The sequence below is a fragment of the Aythya marila genome (assembly GCF_965140915.1).
Source record: "Aythya marila genome assembly, chromosome: Z".
In the NCBI taxonomy this organism is placed as follows: Eukaryota; Metazoa; Chordata; class Aves; order Anseriformes; family Anatidae; genus Aythya; species Aythya marila.
This window is the reverse complement of record NC_139080.1, coordinates 30,351,258-30,370,831: the sequence shown is the minus strand read 5'-3', so window position 1 is coordinate 30,370,831 and position 19,574 is coordinate 30,351,258. Positions and strand designations below refer to the sequence as shown.

The following is a 19,574-nucleotide window of genomic DNA, read 5'->3' as shown; positions in this document are numbered from 1 at the left end:
CACAGACTCTTAGCATCTTTCTGCGCATCTTTTTCTACTTCTACTTCCAGCACACGAGCAGAAGATTTCATGACCTAGATGGAAACCTGGTTAAAAGTGACTCTGGTATATGGATTAATGGATTTGATTATAATGGAATATCTCACATAACTCCCCACATACCTGAAATCAATGACACCATTAGAACTCCATGCGAGGAGTGGGCTCCTTTTTGTGGCCTGCCTTGGATTCTACCAGTGCATTTCATGTTCCGGTTGGTGTGAACACTGCTTTGTTTGAGCATTTGCTACAAAGCCCATTGGTTATGCAGTTTATGCAATCTTACTTCTGTAAAGGACAAAAAAAAATAAATCTAATCTTGGCTTAAAAGTAAATTATCCTTCCCTTTCAGCAGATGCTTGAACTTCTGTGTAGGTACAGTGTCATCTGCCACAATCTATGAGAGAGATTGCTGGGTCTGCTGGAGGACTTCTAGATGTTGATGTGTGGGAAAACAAATATTGGCACCAGTGGAGAAAAAAGCAAGGGGGAGCTTCTAATGGGCACTTCATAGTAGGAGTATGTGTTTCTTCCATGTTTCTTCTGTGTCAAGTCCAGTTGGAGGCCAGTCACTAGTGGCGTTCCCCAGGGCTCGGTGCTGGGGCCGGTCCTCTTTAATATCTTCATCAATGATCTGGATGAGGGCATTGAGTGCACCCTCAGTAAGTTTACAGATGACACCAAGTTAGGTGCGTGTGTCGATCTGCTTGAGGGTAGGAAAGCTCTGCAGGAGGATCTGGATAGGCTGCACCGATGGGCTGAGGTCAACTGCATGAAGTTTAACAAGGCCAAGTGCCGGGTCCTGCACCTGGGGCACAATAACCCCAAGCAGAGCTACAGGCTGGGAGATGAGTGGTTGGAGAGCTGCCAGGCAGAGAAGGACCTGGGAGTGATGGTGGATAGTCAGCTGAATATGAGCCAGCAGTGTGCACAGGTGGCCAAGAAGGCCAACAGCATCCTGGCTTGCATAAGAAACAGTGTGACCAGCAGGGCTAGGGAGGTGATCGTCCCCCTGTACTCAGCTCTGGTGAGGCTGCACCTCGAGTACTGTGTTCAGTTTTGGGCCCCTCACTACAAGAAGGACATCGAGGTGCTTGAGCGGGTCCAGAGAAGGGCGACGAAGCTGGTGAGGGGCCTGGAGAACAAGTCCTACGAGGAGCAGCTGAGGGAGCTGGGCTTGTTCAGCCTGGAGAAGAGGAGGCTCAGGGACGACCTTATCGCTCTCTACAGATACCTTAAAGGAGGCTGTAGTGAGGTGGGGGTTGGCCTGTTCTCCCACGTGTCTGGTGACAGGATGAGGGGGAATGGGCTTAAGTTGCGCCAGGGGAGGTTTAGGTTGGATCTTAGGAAGAATTTCTTTACCGAAAGGGTTGTTAGACATTGGAACAGGCTGCCCAGGGTAATGGTGGAGTCACCATCCCTGGAAGTCTTTAAAAGACGTTTAGATGTAGAGCTTAGGGATATGGTTTAGTGGGGACTGTTAGTGTTAGGTCAGAGGTTGGACTCAATGATCTTGAGGTCTCTTCCAACCTAGAAATTCTGTGATTCTGTGATTCCCTTTTTCCACGTCACCTCAGCTGGTAACAGAGGAAATCTAGAATAGCTACTTTCCCCAGAAGAAAGCTAGCTTCCATGCCTGTTTCTCATACCTCAGGAGTCTTGTGAACAGAAATGTAGAATTTTATATTTTTTTACTTATTTACTTTTTAGTTATTTTTTATTTATTTTATTGTTTTGTAAAGTAAGGCAGATCAAAGTAACAGATAAAAACACTAGTAACTGTTGTTCTGTTACTGTGTCCTTTAAATATTCGACTGGCTGCAAGCTGTTAAATTTTAACTGCTTTCTGCCACCATAAATACCTTTTGAGTATTTTGTTTATTAACAATGCGGTCAGCTAAGCTATACAAAAACTTATTCTTCTCATATTTTAGCACCTCTGACTGTTGCACTGAGATAAAATTATAACATTATATATTTATTTAAACAGGAAAAACTGGTATCTTCCTGCTCCAGAAATTTTTCCAAGAAGCCCCATTCACTTCAAAGTTCTGGCCAAAGAGCTAATGCCCTGGAACTCTGTGAGGTTAAGCTTTGAAGTATCTGGTGAGTGACTGAAGCTTCTATTTTGTGATTTATTTTTATGCCCATAATAGATAAGGTTCTAAGTCTAGTACTGCAGGTTACAGTGCCGTTCCTAAGATAGTGAGTTTTGTGTGATTGGCATGAATTAATTCAGTTTCATAACATGCTAGAAGCTGTGGGTGTTGTGTTGCAGTTGTTATTTGGGGGACTGATATCTTGTCTATTTTAAGTAAGCTTTGATCATTTTTAGCAAGTCCCTTCTTGAAGTTCATTTTAGACCTCTGTCCATTCTTTACATCGTCATCTAATTTGTCTCACTACATAGAAATAATAGAAGCTTCTCTAGAGAAGACAGTATAGCTCTATCTTGTGTTGGAAGACACAGGTAGTAATACATAGGTTACGTGTTACTATTTAGGAAAATACGTTATTGGAATGAAAGGAAGGAGGGCAAACGTTTTTATCTCCTTTCAGCTGTTCATACATCTCGATACATTTCCCTGTCTACAGGTCCAAGTCACATGTCACTGTATATTCGGCCACACAAAGGGTCAGCTTTGTCTACCTGGTCTCTTGGAGATGGAACGCCAGTAGCTAGCATAGGAGGAGACTACTTCGTATTTTACTCCCATGGGCTGCATGCTACACCATGGAACTTCTGGATAGAGCTTACAGTAAGTATGCTGCTGTTGGAAACGTGGTGACCCCTTGGTCTTCTACTTTGTCCCTCTACTGTGTGTATCAGCTCATACATATTTCAATGCTTTGTCTTCTAACTTGCCATTAAGTCAAAGGGAGAACATTTTCCTTGTTTACACAGTGTTAGGCCTTAAGCTTGGATTTCTCTCATTTTAACTCATAGTTCTTGAAGTTTTATCTTTTTTGCTGTTATTTCACAGATCTTTTTCCTGTTGTAAACAGTTCCCATGTCACATATTTTGTTAGGGGGAAATTACAGGGAATCCTTGGTAGGAAACTTACCTGTCTTGATACTGAAGAAAATCATAAAAATTTTGTCTTCTGTACTGTACCTCTGTTTGGAAGCAAGGCTTCCAGCATTCCTATTCCAGTGGGATTTATGATCCCTCATTCCCACTGTTAAACTGCCAATGAAGATTTTATTTTTTCAGATCTGTGAGTTACTATCATGGTTTTAATAATGAGGCTTATTATAGGTTTAATTTTGAGGAAATATTACTAGAACTTGTGGAAATTCAGAAAGTTTGTTGTTCCTTCTTAGATCATACAGTATAAACATGTAACCAAGTAATCCTTATGAGGATACCTGGTAAAGGCAGACAGGAATCTACAGCATAACAAGCTTTGTGAGATCGATAACTGCAAAGCCTAGGCATAAAAGGCTTTTCATTCTAAGCGTAAACAGTAGAAAGATCAGTGAAAATACCATGTTAGTGTCCATGTCTTGATTTGCTAGCAAAACGTATATATATACAAATGTTGAATTTAGAACATGCAAGTTTGACATGTCATAGGCCCTGCGATATAAATACCTAGTTGCAATTTCAATTTAAATTTAACTTCTCATGATACTGACACAGTTGAAGATATGAAATGCTTTAACTTACAGAACAATAACCTGTGGGATGTAGTTTGTTGCATAGGTAAGTCTGTGGAAAAGTACATCTGGATTGGGTTTACACGTTAAACTCCACAAACAGTCATAAATACCATGTTGCCCTCTCTCACTTGCAGGCTTCAGAAAAGCATTCTGATGGAATAGTCTCCCTTGCCATAGCAGCACACTATTTTTTTGGGGAAGATCAAAAATCACCTCAACTCTATGCCTTACTGGAGAGACTTCCAAACTGGACGTTTTCTTCTGGTTGGTCCTGCACCTATGACCTTTTTGTATTTTAATGTTAACAGTAATACAACGCTGATAGGGTGATCTCTCTCCAACATAGGATGCTGTCATAGCAAACATCCTAACAAGATAGCACAGACTTTCACAGTAATTTAAAATACGTTGGCTGAAAATGGTGTTTCTTTGGCAGTTTGGCTATTTAAAGGCTACAACTGTCTTGGGGAAAAGGTGATACCCTGTCAACTGAGCTGGTTCTTCCACTGAAATGGCAGTTTGACCAGTGAGTTTCTGAACATGAAAACTGCATTTTAGGAATAACGTTAGCATAATACAATGGCAATTGTAATGAAAGGGCCTCATTAAGTTATTTTAATGTAACATAAAATATAACTGTACTTCACACACACCTGCCGTCCACTCAGGGGAGGTTCAGACTGGACATATGGAAAAACTTATTTCCTGTGAGCATGGTCGAACCCTGGAATAGGCATCCTAGAAAGATGGGTGATGCTTCATTCCTGTCAATGTTCAAGAGACATTTGGGTAATGCCCTTAATAATATGCTTTAACTTCTGATTAGCATGGTCAGGCAGCTGGACTTGATGGTCTTTACAGGTCCCTTCCGACTGAAATACCCTTCTGTATGGGTACTATCACGTGTCACTCCTATCTGTCCTATTAAAGTAAGGCCTTCAGACTTACTTGCAGGTGGCTGTTTACATGATGGGGGAAAGAAGCAGCAAAGCCCTAATATTACTTCTGTCACTGGATGAAGTCACTGAAAGTTCTGATGCCTGTGAAGGTTGCAAATGTACAATGCAGAAAACCCAGTATTCTGGAATGTGGTAATTATTTATCCAGATTAACTTTACCAATTAATATGTTTCTTTTAAAAAATTTGGTTCCTACCTTTTGCCTGTCTTTTTGGTGTTGAAACTTGGGTGGGTAAGTTTGACCTGTCTCCTTGTGCAGGTGTTCCCTTTAGGATCTTTTAGTATCAGCATACAAGCATATGACTTACTCTTGTATGTAAGGCTGCCAAGGAACCACTCCTTTGAGTGGATGTCTTATAATTAATCCAATCTAAATTTCAAGTTATCTTCTGATTTACTAGAATTAGCGAACTTTTGGTATCTCCTTTGGAGAGACTTTTTTTTACTAACGTGACAATATTGCACTTTGCTGATACATATAATTGTTTCTTCAAGTATGCTATTGTTCCTTACGGAAACCAGCAGTCATCTTTAGAAGAATGTATGATATCTCTGGGTCGCTTTTCTTGTTTTTATTTCCACAGGATGGGTTTATAAATGTCTAAATGATCTAGAGTATCTTCCAGTTTCAACAAGCTTTGAATTCTGAAGCCACTTACCTGTTGTTGTGTTTTTATTTTTCCCTTTACACCCTACAGGTTTTTTCAGTGCACTGTAATAATTGATGTTAGTTTCTGAAATTCAAAGAGCTCTGTGCACTTGAAGAAACTTTTAATTTTTTTCCAAACTAAATATAAAATATTGTGACATCAACACCATGCTATGAATTACACAGATTCATGTTTTGCCTCATGAACATTGCCAAAGAGCATGCAAAGCAGACTTTGTGCATGCATCATCATTTCAAGTAGAAACATGCTAATACTGGGAGGCTTACAAGGCATATGGAAGAAATTTGTGACACTTTAATATGTGTGAGCTGTGACAGATAGCAGAGCAGTTCCCCATTCAGGTATTGTCCCTTCAGATTGGCCTGTAGTTGTGTAGGTAAGTGGCAAGAAACAGTTACATTTGCTGCAAGGTCCATTTGCAAACATTGTTGACTGACTTATGGACTAGGGGCAGAGATTTAATTACTGTATTTATACTGAACTGGACATCAGTATCTTAAAACCAGTGTCATCCTACATTAACGTGAATTGATCATCACTCGCTTGATTGTATCTGATTTGAAAGTACAGTCTGTATACTATGCATTCATATTTAAAAAACAAACTTGTGCTATTAATGTTTTGGGAAAAAAAAGCTTCAGAACTGTTACGTGTCTTGAATCTCAACAAATGCTGTGCGTTGTGCTGTAGCCAATGCACAGCTGGTTAACTAAAGCTGCACTGATATTTACTGTCTTCCCCTGATTTGATTCTTATTCTGTTCTGTGTCTGATTTACAGCTTTTTAAAAAAGTGCTGTGTGAAGAAGTCATACTGAGAGCCAAAAATGTCAAAATGCCTGTTAGCAATTTCTGGAACTTCCGTGAAGCAGTAACTGTTGCTAACTCAGGATTTAACCTTTATTAAATAATTTAATTATGAGGGATGTCTAATTTGTTGTAAATCACTGGATTTATAAATAAAAGTGAACCTTAATCAGTAAAACTTGATGGTAAGCATGATTGTTAAAGACATATTTGAGTTGTCTTTATTTCTTGTGTTAATGTTGTATTTTTGCTTTGAGTGGAAGTATTGCTAAGTGATACTGGAAACATCTGGAGTTAGAGCTATGTGGAATACGTGCATGGCCAAGGAATGTAAAAAATTATCTGAGTGGAGGACTCTGGCCCTAGTTGCTTGGACAGAAAAGTTTTCCTTGAAACAAGATACATTTTGGAGGAGGAATTGGTAGCAGAGTTGCAAATACTTTTCAAAACTGGTAGTTGAGAACAAATGATGTTGTTGATCACAGGCAGAAAAACACAGTAGAAAATTTTGCTGTTTGTGTGTGTCTGTTTCCCTATTCAATAAAAGCAGATCAGTCTGCTGCTGCTGCGGTTTCTTAATTCTCATACGAAGAACTGCATGTCTTACTCCGTGAAATAAACACAAAGAAAGCAGGTGGTGATTTTGAGGATAGCAGGGCATAGGAATAGAAAAAGGTTTTATTCTGAGTGGGACAATAAGCAGCTAGTTGACTGGAATTCACCTATATTAATCTGAGATAGTTCACATGCACAGCCTTTTCTAAGCTGCTTTGCTTTATGTTAATTCTGGGTCTCTCCTAATTTTTGATGTCTTTAAGAGTCTGTTACATTATTTATTAACACACATCATTCTGTTATGTATCTAGAGGGAAAAGGGCTTCAGAAATACGTTACTTACCAATGTAAGCGTGTGTTTGCAAAGGAGGCCTGTGTCTGTTGTGACTGTGCAATCTAATGCAGCATCAGAATGTGTCACGGTGCCTTCAGATTGCATGTCAAGTGAAAGTATGCGTTTGCAGAAAAAACGCTGGGATAAATGCAATGAACAGGAGAGTTTCAGGCACGACACATAAAAGAACAGACAACTGAACTAGGTGGAGCTGTTCTTTATTAGCAATACCTGTTTTAATGTCTGTTCAATTTAGGTTGAGTTGTAAGCCTGCTGGAAAACGCTAATCAAATAGACAAGATCTAACAAGTCTGTACAGACCTAATTGTAGCATATAGGACAGAGCTGCTGAAGAGTGCTGCGTGTGTTGTAACGTTCACTATTTTTTTTTCCTTTTCCCTTGGGGATGGAACCTAATTTGGTGCTTGATAATGATCTAGAAGGAGTTGGCAGGATGACAGATCTTAAAATCTGATATGCAGCATTAGTGAAGGATGGCTGAAAAAAAAAAAAACAAAAAAAAAACATGGAACATCAATAGCCCTGAATTACGTGCTCTAGCCACAGTTTTGTGATATGAAATTGCTTAACCAGGGCTTTTATTCTGAACTCAAAAATAGTCCTGAAGGTTTGTAGTATTTAGCCTAGAAAGGAATCATTCTGTCAATCTAGTCTGAAACTCTGGGACAAATACCAATAGGTTCAAACAAATTTAAGTTAATTACCTAGTAATAAATTAAGCTTCAAAGACAATAGGTACAGATGGATTTAAGTAAGTGTCTTAGTTGTCCATGCATGTTTTGTTTGGGGATGTTGGTTTTCTGTGTGAGTGCATGTTGTTGTTTGATAATTGGTCAATATTAGAGAACTTTGTCATTTAGCTTCAACTTTCAGTTCTGGGTTTTTATAAAGCCTCTTCTTGGCGTTACTAATTTCAGATGGTACATGGTATGTAGAGAACTCATTAAGATCTCAGGTTGCATCTTTATTTCAGAGTTAACTTAAGAGTCATATGAGAAAGCTGCTTGGAAGAAAAAAATTAAGGTGTCTAGATACACAGTGGATTTATGGTCTCTGTTCTGGAGACTAAAAAGTAGCTTATTTAGTGCTGAACTTTGATCTGTCACTTTCACTTTCTGCTCTTTTTGTTTTCTGCCTGACTTTGGCTACAGATCTTTTTGCTACAACAGTGCTGGAGCTGAATTTTCCTTTCTTTCTTAACGTTTAATTTTTCTTTGCTTTTTTTTTTTTGTTGTTGTTGTTGTCTTTCTTTGATTTGGTATGTCTATAATGAAAAAAATCTTAGTTCTTCCTACCTGTTCTCAGATTGCATTTCCACATCGGCACTTGCATTATATTCACATTACGTGCCCAACTTTATCTTTATGTGATCAAGAGCTGCCTGCCAGGTACGGATGAGAGAGTATCGATTGGTATCTATTCCTTGTGTAAATAACCCATTTAAAGAGTTTTCTGCACTTTAACCTCACTTATGAAAATGGAGGTAATTAGTAGTATACAAATAGAGCAGCACAAACCCAGAAAGTCAATACATGGTCCTGTCCTCTCCGTTATGAGTTCAAGCACTGGGATTATTTTTGCCGGTCACCGTTAGCGAACATTCATCTCATTAACCACTACAATCTTTCAACAGTCTTCAGCACTCAGCTATAGAATAAACTATCATGAGACAGTAAGTAGTGTCTGTGGCTATTTATTTTTTCTTAAGGCTTTTTGTCCCTTTGGTTGTTGCAGCTTACTGCCCTAAACAGTGGGTGACTACCTATTGTTTTATAATCTTATTGTAGCAGTACACAGCTTTTTTTCCCCTTAATTGATAGCAACAAAAAAGGGCCTCTTTTGCACAGGTCCCAGCTAGATTACACATTAAGGTATTTCTATCTACTTAGCAGTGGATCTCAACCTATAGCTTATAGGAGCTTTAAAACTAGCTTTTTACATTTGTTGCTTTGCAACTGGCTAAAACAGTAGTTAAAAATAAAAATTAATCTACTTTAGCTGACCAAAGTGGTGGTTTAAACTTCCCAAAGAACTATTACTTCAGTCAACCAGTTCTGCAAGTACACCCTGTGAGAGTTTTCAGTGAGCAGCAAGTAACCCAGCATTGTTGCTCTTTTTCAGCTGACATTAGTGTTGTACAGGATGAGACCCAGATCAAGAAAACATGGTCATGAGCAAATGCTGGTGAAGGATGAAATGTGTTATCTTTAAATATAGACATTAAATGGTTATGTAGGCCGGCCTTGCAAGAACTAGGGCAGCCTGCTTTATGTTAGCCGGATAAACGAAGTGAGAGGCAAGCTGGAATGCCATAGAAAATGTTGATTCTCAGTGTGTTAAATGTATTTTCTCCCCTGTTTGGGTTGAGGTAATAGCTCTTATTTTGCAGAAGACTAAATGTGTGGGGTGTTAACCTGGGCCAGCTTCTTAGCTGCTCTCCCTCTCCTGAAGAGGATGGGGGGAAGAATGTAAGATGAAAAGGCTTCAGCGGTGAGCTAAGGACAGGGAGATCACCGCTGATTACCATCACCAGTAAAACAAACTCAACCTGGGGAAAAATGATTTAATTTATTCCACCCCCACCTTCTTCCCAGGCTCAACTTCTGAACTCCCTTGTCCCAAGCCCTCTGCTTCCTTCCCAGCAGCACAAGCCAGGCTGGGGCAGTCACTGCTGCTCCTTCCTCTTCAGGCTTTCCTCTGTCGCCTGTGGGGTCCCTTCCAGAGGGTGGGAGAGGGAACAGCTCCAGTATGGGCCCTAGTCCTACAAGAAAACTCTTATCTCCCACCCCTCTGCCACCCTCACCTAGGCTGGCAGTCCTGCTGGGAGCTCGTGCCTTACACAGACTGGTGATGCACTGCAGCTTCCTGCAGGGTCCATTCACCACCTGCTCTGGCATAGGCTGCCGTGGGGATATCTGCTCAGAAATGGCCCCCTGGGCCTGCAGGAGAGAACCTGCTCCCCCACAGTCCATTCCACAGGCTGCAGGACAGTTGCTGCTGTAGTGCCTTGGTGTTGGTGGGGCTATTTTTCATTTTTTCTCCCTCACACCTCTCTCTCACTTACAGCTGCTCCGCAGTGCTTTTTACTCTTGAATGTTACCACAGCGGTGCTCCCAGCATTGCTGATAGGCTCAGCTTTGGCCAGCAGGGGGGAGGTTGGAGCTTGATGGAAGTGGCTGTCTGATAGTGCCCCTCCTAACAGGGGCCACCTCTGCAGCCTACTCTGCTAGCACAATCTTTCCAAATACATCTCTTTCAAAGCAATAGGTGTACTTAACTTCCAAGATGCACTAATAAAGCAATTTTCAACGTAGAAGCCTGATACCTTCATTCTGTGAAACAGGCCACATGGAGACAATGCAAAGTAGAACACTTCATCTGTTATTTCCTGTGAGAGTTTAGCTTCTCCAGGAAAACATGCAGGAATTGTGGTAAGGTTCACTACCAGTGGCTTGAAGTGTGATCTTCCACAGGAGTAACTTCAAGTAAGGTTGAATACATTTGTCTTTTAATTACAACAGCAGTGGGATTGAAATACAAAATTAGCACAGATAATTTGCATAGAGATAATTACTACTAAAGTACAAACTTCTAAAAGTTCAGAACTAAAAAGATTTAACTGCTAAACAACAGCACAGTAGTAAGATGTTTAATACCAAGAATCTTAGTATATCAGTTAACGCATGTGTTCACTTGTACAGATCCAACCCTGAACAGCAGAAAGATGGCTGGGCTGGGCTTACAGCATTACCACAGAATCACTGAAAAATATTAACTTGGAAGCAGTTTTTATTTGTTGTCTTAACATGAAAACTTATAGATTAAATATTTTTTCCATAGAAAAGCTTTCTAAATATCCCCTTAAAACAATGGATTCTGAAGTCCAATCACAAGAGGCTTGTAGGTACTAATTTGGAAGGAAGTATGATAGACATTATCAGTAACCAGTAGCTATAATGCATACTAAACTTAATGCTGGGACTCAAACTGGATTTCTCTGCTGTAAAACTTTGATATTAGTTTCAACTCTTAAGTGGAGATTCGAGCTCCATTCACTAAAATCTCCAGCTTTCCAAGTAATACTATTATTGCACTTGTACTGGTTGTATTGGCTTAATAAAGCCATTTTAAAGCAACCATTTAATATTTGTACATTTTAAAGCACTTGATCTTATCTGCAAAGAAAATAGACAATAAAACCACAATTTATTTCAACTTCATTGTGAATGTTGTTAATTTTTAGAATTTAAATAGATTTGCATTTTGTAACTACGCTATGGAAGCAACGGATGCTGTAACTACCTTTTGACGACTTGTTTGGTCCATGTCAGTAATCAAGTGATGTTATAAAAAATAAACTAGTTTATTTTGTATAAAATGAGCAGTGTTGCATTTTTGTTCAGATTGCACAGTACAAACAAGCTAATATCTAAATTAATACTGTTACAGGTAGTTATTACATAGGGACAGCAGCTAGAAAAAATAAGGTACCTCAAAGCAACAGACTTTTGCAGCCAGCTTTCCATAACATTGTATGAAAGTTAAATAAGTCTTAGTTACAAGTATGTATATTATAAAATGTTTGAAAATTGTTTAAGTATGAGCTGTTAAACTAATTTTTCATAGCAAGATTATATGATGAGTATTTACATTTTAAAAATCCATTTTTTTCAGAAAAGAATTTACAATGAAATAAATAACCTTCAGCAATCCCTTAAACCCAACTATAAGATCTGTAAGTGGCAGTTAAAAAACAAAAGAAAACAAACAAAAAAAAACGAACAGATAAGCCACCTTGTGTCACTGCTAGGTCAGTAAAGTATGCCTCATCCAGAAAGAAGTGCAACTCTGCTTTATCTTTACTAGGAATCTAGAAACATGCGTGATACATATGGGTACCTTCAAATATGGTACAACCTTGAATATTTGTACAAGAGTATTCACAAAAACATACAATATATTTTACACTCCTTTCATACAAAATATTGATATCAAACCAATCTGCATTGATCAGACATTTCTTAGGCAGGCAAGGTGGGAAGGAGAACAACTTTTAGTATCCACTTTACCTTTTAAACTCAAGCAAGAGATAAGATAGTAGCTTGTCCCAAGTAAGCTGTGATGTAGAGTGACCGATGAACATTAGCTGAGCCTGTATACATCGCTATTTGCTGTCTCTCGGCACTATGAAGTATCAAAACCTAAAGCTGCAGTCTGAAGATTGCATCAAAAAAATCTTGCCTTCTTCTGAAGTTGTTAGATGAAACTGCTCCTTAGTTAAATTATCCCCAATATAGATTTGAAAGATTAATATAAAAAAGTTCAACTCCAAAACACGGAAGCATGTCTAGAGCTGGTTTGCTTCCTTTCACACCTGATGTTTGGGACGTAGTTCATCTTTCATTTAAGACACAATACAGTCATAACTGCCCTCTTGGAATGAATCCTCATCCTCTGTCTTGGACTTGTCCTCTTCATGTCTGCTAGCACTGCTGTTGCCAGCATCACTCTGAGGATTAGTGCCGTGGCTAATCAAAGTCCTGCTTTCCTCAGCTCTGGTGTTTGCTTGTTCTGTAATTTTTGAAGGATTCACTGGCTGAAAAGCTTCAGGCTGCACTTGCTCTTCTGCTATTTCACTTAGCTTCTGGATCTGTGGTTTGATGATATTTAGAAATGGCTTGTACCCAGGGCTAGGAAAATAAAGGTATAGAACATCTTTAGTGAATTAGCAATGGTACTTTTGTCAAATGCCTGAAAAGCAGAATTTATTGGGAGATACTTGCTATAAAAAGGTGTATTCTAGTGTACTTCCTGTACAGAAGTTGTCTTTTTTAATGAAAAAAAAAAAGCGATCATAATTGAACAGTAGAAATTGGTGGTGTTTTTTTCAGTCTTAAGTGACTGTCTGTCCATAAATTTCCTGCAGAAGTGTATTAAACTTGGGGCTGAGATGACTCCCAAGTTATTTCTTTGGATAACTAAGTATCCGCAACTGGAACAGAAATGAAGGTGGAAAAATAACACTTACCAGTCTGTAGAAGCCCATTTGTCAACAGCATGGAGGCCAGTCTTGATATTCTGACAGATTTCTCCATCAATATCGGAGGATTGCATTACACTGAAAACTTGGTTGATTACTGAAGATTCTCTGAGGATAAGACCTATGATGATACACCAGTCCAGACATCCTGCTTCCATGAAGATATGTAGCAAGTACCTATATGGAAAAACACTCTTCTTAGTTCTTTTCCCCCCAGCCAGAGACAAAATCCCAAAGCGCAAGCAGTATAGAAACACTGCAGGCTGTTTCTTTCTCATAATGCTGGGTATTAGTCATTTCAAGTTTCAAATGCAAAATACTTACCGCAGCTGGACCTGTGACTTGTGTGGCCCTTTACTGGCCAGTTCCAGAGAGATATGTTCAAGCTCTGACTGAGTTAGACTTAGGCTGGAGAAGTTCTCATCCACCATGGTCCAGTCACCATCCACCATAGAACTTGTTTCAGTCAGGTCTGTTGCTGAACCAATGCTGCATTCGTCACCTATCAAAAACACTCAGAAACATAAGGGGAAAAAAACTACTCACTTTACTAAGACTCAGAATTTCTTAACTACTTCCTACAGAAAATGATAAACTACACAGTAGTTAGCCACTGCTGGATTAGTTTTTAAATTATTACTAGAATTCACCTGACAGTATTTCAAAGATTATTAATTCACTTTAAAAACAAACTGTTTCAAAATGCTTATCAAAGTCCATTGAACTCAAAGGTCTTCGTTCAGCTCAGAAAAAGGTGAGATACTTGTCTATAGAAATGACAGTAGTGGCAGGCAGCAGTACAACTGCAGAGAGATTTTTTTTCCTCATTAAATTCTGTTGTTGTTTTTTTGTTTGTTTGTTTGTTTTCAGAAAAAATACATTTTTGCAGTCTCAGAAGTAATAAATACAACAAATAGGAATGAAAATACAGGAAGGCAGTGCCCAAGGAGAGGTACAGAACCTCATCCTTCATTTTTTAGAGCCCATCAACCTGTTAAATAGTAGCTCCAAGTGTTTTTTTCTCTTACAGGAGGCTCTAGCATCTTGGAGAGATTGTACTTCATGCTCAGGCTTTGCCCTAGTAAAGTGGAAATCACAGGATATAGATGGTTGAAGATGTTGCTCAGTGCTTGAGGACAAGAAGGAGTAGGGAAAAAAAAGATGAGAAATCTTTCAGTCTTAACAGTTGTCTCTTGCTGGTCAGAAAGTGCTGCACAGAGAATCTTATTTCCTTTTATTTTCTTGAGCTCATCATACATTTGAATTTTTAGAACAGCGATAAAAAAAACGTTTTTGGGAAAAAAACACTGTATCAGACCACACTTTCCTCAAATTCCTCATTAAAGAATGCATCTAACGTCTTTTAAATAATCCAAAAGCACAAAGTTCATGCACTAAAACACTGCTGACCTGGGCAAAAGGCAAAAATAAACTTCACTCTTCTCAGACAGAGTACAAATATTAAATTGCAATTTACCATCAAGGATAGGAACTTCACGAAGTATGGATTTCATATTCTACTTCAAATACTCACAGATGTATGACATGAGTATATTTCTGTTATAAAAATTTCAGGTCAATTTTCATCAGGTCCTCTATTTTTTCCCCTGCATTGTGGTATCAGCAGTTGAGAAGCAACAATACAGTAGTCACATGCAAATATGAGAATGTAGGTGCTTATTTCCAGGTGCATTTTTCCAATAGGCAAGTACAGGGAAGAGTGACTAACCTTTACTTAGCAAAGGAGAAAGGAATGCATCTTGCATGTGTGGTCCATGGGATGAAGCTGTGTCAATTTCTCTCTGAGAGGAGCCAATAGCGCCAAGCCAGCTGCGACTCCTAGGTGTGCTTGAAACCCCTGCGTCCATTTCCATAGTTACAAAGGTGTCTGCAGACTGAGATTTTAGCAGCTGTTCCCCCATGGCTTAAAAAACAAACAAAGGAAAAAAAAAAACACACCAAAGGACAGATCATATAAACATCAAAAAGGAAGTTTGGAAAGTTCTCTCCAGGCATTTAGGGAAGCTAAAACTTGTAACTAAGTCAACAGTCAATTAATTTGTTGAGATCACCAGAAGCAAGGGAATGCAGTAAATTCCAGTACTTCAAGAACTTCTGGTCAGCTTTTTATGTCAGCACTGGCATCAACAAAACATCAACTAATGAAGTATTAGCCTCAATAAAACTAAGTAACAGGGCTGCTACTACTGGGCAGAGAAAGCCTTGGCAGCTACTATCAACTGTGCCCTAAGAAGGTAAACCAGAGACTAATAACGCAAAGAGGTTTACAGCAAGCTTTCAGAATTCTAGTCCTCTACCACATGGAGAATTTCAAAGATTAGGAACATTATTTTTTAATATAAAATAATTAAGTAAATTATGTACATCCTAAAAACTGTACAAGTTTTGATTTTTTTAATATAATAATTTTCCATAGCAGATATACATCAACAAACAGTATCCCAGTTCAACTTACTACCTGCACAAGTCATATCCACTCCAGTGCACCTAAGAAAGTAAGAAACCTCAGAAGAAACAGTAGTGTAGTCAGACTGTGCAAAAGATGAGGTCTATGCTAAACAGAATCCCTTCAAAAAACACACCCTGTATGAGAAGGCTATGCAGGTCATAAGCCTCAGCCTGTTCTTTGCTTGGCTGAATTGAGGAAGGAGATATTCAGACTGATGGGTGTAGGATTGCAGAAGAGAAACCTAGTCCAAATCAACTCAGATGTTACAGCACCTGTCTTGTACTTTCCGTTCTTGAAAGGTGAATTAATGGATGAAGCCGGTATGACTGGGAATGGCCAGAGGAAATCCTTGTGTAGCTTTTTCAAAGCGAACACAAAGTCTTCGACACGAGCAGCTCTGGCTCGCTCCTTGCACAGCCAGCCAATCAGCTCAAAGCCCAGCTGTGCAGCAAAACAACCAAGGTCTTTCAGCTTGATTTCTTCTAGCAGACGCCGAGCATGCCGCCAGAGCATCATGTCAATGTACATGTTCTCAGCACAGTCACTGTCTTTACTCCACCTATGGACAAATCAGAGGACAGTCACATCAGGTGCTGGACTGAGTTGTAAGGATGGCTGGCCACAGCCACAGTACAAGTGGCCACGGCAGTTTCTACCACTCCTTCCTGCTTACGTTCTCTAAATGATCCCATTGCCACAACGGACAAGTGAAATAAAGGAAGAAAATTGCAGCAGCAACAGCATCTATTGAGTTTCAAACAATTCAAAATGCAGAAAAAAAATAGATAGAAGAAGCTGATGCCATTGCAAAGTGACTTCTGAGATACAGCTTTAGAAAACAAGACTAACTTTAACCTAAGACACTTCCTTTCAAAACTCTTGTGATAGTACTATCTATGGAAAGTTACTATCTGAAAGAATTACAGTTGGTAGTGAAATTGTTTTGAAAGTCTTATATAGGAACAAAACAAAACCAAGATAATAACGAATCCTACCTCTCTGCTTCTTCTCAATATTAATACTCATCAATATGAATTCTGTGTACAGCAGTTTGAGGGAGATCTACCCAAATGTATAAAAGACTTCATGGCTCATCAACACACTGCTAGGTCAAGATATACACAACAGCACTGTGCAGTGTATTTTATGACACTGTGAGGTGTTAAAGACATTTTTCAGCAGAACAGATCCTCCTAATATGAGGCCTGTGTTCTCACTAACTAAATTACTACAGGGGCATCTGCTGGATTTTGGTGAGCAATATCCATTTAAATGTGTCACTATATAAATACACGCATGTATGTGAATGTGTCTTCTCCCAGGAGGGTAAGAAGGCTGTGGAGGGAGGTGACGACAGATTTGTCTCTAGAATACAATGCGCTTCTATAGCTTAACCTAGGAAGAAAGCTAGTACATTACCAAACAAAGTAGGGAAGGAGAGAAAATTACTACCAATTACCTTTTTCCAGATGGGCCAGAGGGCATACTCAGTGTTTTCGTCAAGTTAAATTTGCTGTGGAGATTCTCTGCTGATTGGGATAAACTAATGCTGCGATGTCTGAAGAATTCAAAGCCACTACTTGAACTGGGTTCCTGAAACCAAGAAAACACAGACTTGAAATCAACTGAGTAAACATGCTACATGATAGCAAGATTAATCATTCAAGTTTTGATGTGTAGTATTTACTATTTTCACCACAGACCTGAGTTGTTGGTGTAGCTGGAGGTGTCTCTGTTTCTCCAGATCCAATGGCTTTAAGAAATCTGATCATATGACGACAAAGATCCCACTTTCCCTGCTCTAAGGCAGTGTTAAACAGGAGAGTAGCATGTTGTCTGCTAACTGCTGGAACTTCCATATTCTGCAAGTAACAAAGAATAATTAAGTCCTTTGCTTTTGCTGTTCTGTTGTTGAGCAACAGAAAGATTATTAAGTCGAGTCATACCATGTCACATTCAAAAATAAGAGAGATTAAAGGAAAGAACTAGCTTTCTACCTTTTTTTTTTTTTTTTTTTTTCCACCTGTAAGCTAACAACTTGCATTGCCTGATATTGTCCCCTTCCCCACTGGGCATAGTCATTGAACTTAAAATGTGTTCAACATGCGTAACTTTGATTTAACATTTTTTAAGTAACATAACCTCAGTAAATACCACCTTTCTTACAATATACAGGGTACCGTTACCTGTAGGATAATAAGATAAGAGGCAGCTGTGTCCAAGTCCTGGGCCATTAAGCACTCTTCAAATAAGTCCTTTGGGTTTCCAACAGCAGCAAAAAGGTAATTCCACAGGGCATACTCTGTCTTCCTAGCACAATGGACTACTGTCTGCAGGAAGAGGGGGAACTCTGTAATGAACTTCGCCACAGTGGGAAGCAGAGGGTCGGGAATGGGTTCCCGCGAGGTAGCTTCTTCTTCCAGCACTTCATGAAGCATCAGTTCTAGTACATGAGGGAAGTATGGTAATGTGGCACAGGAGTGAGCCAAAAGCAAGGCTTGTTCACCAAGGTTCCTAACCAACAGCTGGCGTAAAATGTGATGGAGGTAGATCTGAGAGGTTCTCTCAACAATGGAGAAAGGAAAAAGAACCTCTAAATGTTCTCTAGCACTGGTTTGAGTGTATAAACAGTCATAGAGCACAGTGTCATTAACAGCACCAAGAACCAAGGCATCTTCAAACAAAACAGCCAGTGGGTATATGTTGATGTGGAAAGGCAGCATGATCCGTCTTGACAGAAAGGAATGTGGTTTTCGATGATCTCTGGGAAACAGGGGAAGCCAGACTTTCATACCTGCCCCACCACAGCTGAGCCAAAGAGCTTCCAATAAGTGGCGTTTCTGTTTGTTGATCCTGCAAGTAGTCCACACATTTTCAACAGACTGGGCTAGAACAACCGGAGCACAGAAAGGCAGCTATAAAAAAAAAAAAAAAAAAAAAGTCATTTCATTGTACCTTTTTTTTTAAACCCTTCACAAGAGCTCTTCTTTCAGCTAAGAACTGTTCTCTCTGCAAAGCACCTGTAATATATTACCTATGTTAACTCAATAGACACTTCTTTCCTTTTTCTAACCACCTTATAGCACTCACGAAACCTGAGGGGAGAGGATAAGGGAGAAAGCAAAAACCTGCTCTCTCCTTCTTCAGTTATCCGAAAGTCCAAAGAAGAAATGACAGAATTACTACAAAGACAAAATCTGCTAGTGTTTGATTGAACTACAAATGAGTCTTAGTATAAACTTTTCAGATTTCACTTTCCTTAAGTCCTTGTTTCATGTAGCCAAAGGGTTTTTCAACAGCACAGAAAAACTAGTACTTGAAAATTCAGTATGTGATTTTTATTATTGTTGCTTCTAAAAATTTTGTAGATATATTCTGCAAGAACAACATTTCATAAATACGTAAAACAGTTTTAGATAGACTGGAGACTTTCTATTATTACTGCATACCAAGTGTTGCACAGGACCTTTACTCTTAAAAACTTACATTTTTCATTGCAACACAAATAGTAAATACTTGTAGTAAAAACAAGTATTGAATACTTAGTTAGATATTTACACAGGTAACTAGTAACTTTTCATAAATTCTTGGAAAAACATCGTGGGAATTGTATTTCCAGCTAACAATTCAGCTTGTAAGTATAGATACTGCCTTGTGTAAATACTTCTTTATTTTCTTTTTTGACTCCTGTACTGCTTCGTTTCACAAATTCTCCAGTTATTGACATCTTTTAAGCCATACAAAATATTACAAATACATACAAAATATTACATCACTCACATGCTTCCTTTGATTAGGATTATTATCCTTATCCCGTATCTGGGGTCCAGATCGATCCCGTTGCAACATGATGAGCTGTCCTGCTAAGTTTAGCATAATACTTTCAGCCTCACAAGCCTAAGGAGAAAAAAGTTTTAATGCAAATCACTTGTTTAAACTTTTTGCATGGATCATTTTATCCATAACCACAATATAAACCCAGAATAGAAAAAATAAATTAACTGCACAGCCTCTGC

The 19,574-nt window shown here is 39.0% G+C and overlaps 2 protein-coding genes across 5 annotated transcripts in view; one reads left to right on the top strand and one right to left on the bottom strand.

Moving 5' to 3' along the window:
* ERMP1 (endoplasmic reticulum metallopeptidase 1) overlaps positions 1-19,574 on the top strand; it is a 39,163-nt gene that overhangs the window by 16,929 nt on the left and 2,660 nt on the right. Inside the window, exons 12-15 of one of the 2 annotated variants that reach the window (XM_082783333.1) lie at positions 51-253; positions 2,030-2,145; positions 2,635-2,798; positions 3,838-6,253. In XM_082783333.1, the coding sequence (XP_082639459.1) occupies positions 51-253; positions 2,030-2,145; positions 2,635-2,798; positions 3,838-4,002 (648 nt within the window). In that variant the 3' untranslated portion in view covers positions 4,003-6,253. Of the gene's footprint in view, positions 1-50; positions 254-2,029; positions 2,146-2,634; positions 2,799-3,837; positions 6,254-19,574 lie in introns of those variants that run through there. The other variant, XM_082783334.1, reaches the window with a different exon arrangement.
* Positions 10,684-19,574, bottom strand: part of RIC1 (RIC1 homolog, RAB6A GEF complex partner 1) — a 49,260-nt gene continuing 40,369 nt past the window's right edge. For all 3 annotated transcript variants that reach the window (XM_082783330.1, XM_082783332.1, XM_082783331.1), the window contains exons 18-26: positions 19,339-19,455; positions 17,745-18,473; positions 17,262-17,420; positions 17,018-17,151; positions 15,831-16,117; positions 14,818-15,012; positions 13,413-13,590; positions 13,077-13,265; positions 10,684-12,738 (exon numbers count right to left, since the gene is read on the bottom strand). In XM_082783330.1, the coding sequence (XP_082639456.1) occupies positions 12,453-12,738; positions 13,077-13,265; positions 13,413-13,590; positions 14,818-15,012; positions 15,831-16,117; positions 17,018-17,151; positions 17,262-17,420; positions 17,745-18,473; positions 19,339-19,455 (2,274 nt within the window). In that variant the 3' untranslated portion in view covers positions 10,684-12,452. The remainder of the gene's footprint in view (positions 12,739-13,076; positions 13,266-13,412; positions 13,591-14,817; positions 15,013-15,830; positions 16,118-17,017; positions 17,152-17,261; positions 17,421-17,744; positions 18,474-19,338; positions 19,456-19,574) is intronic.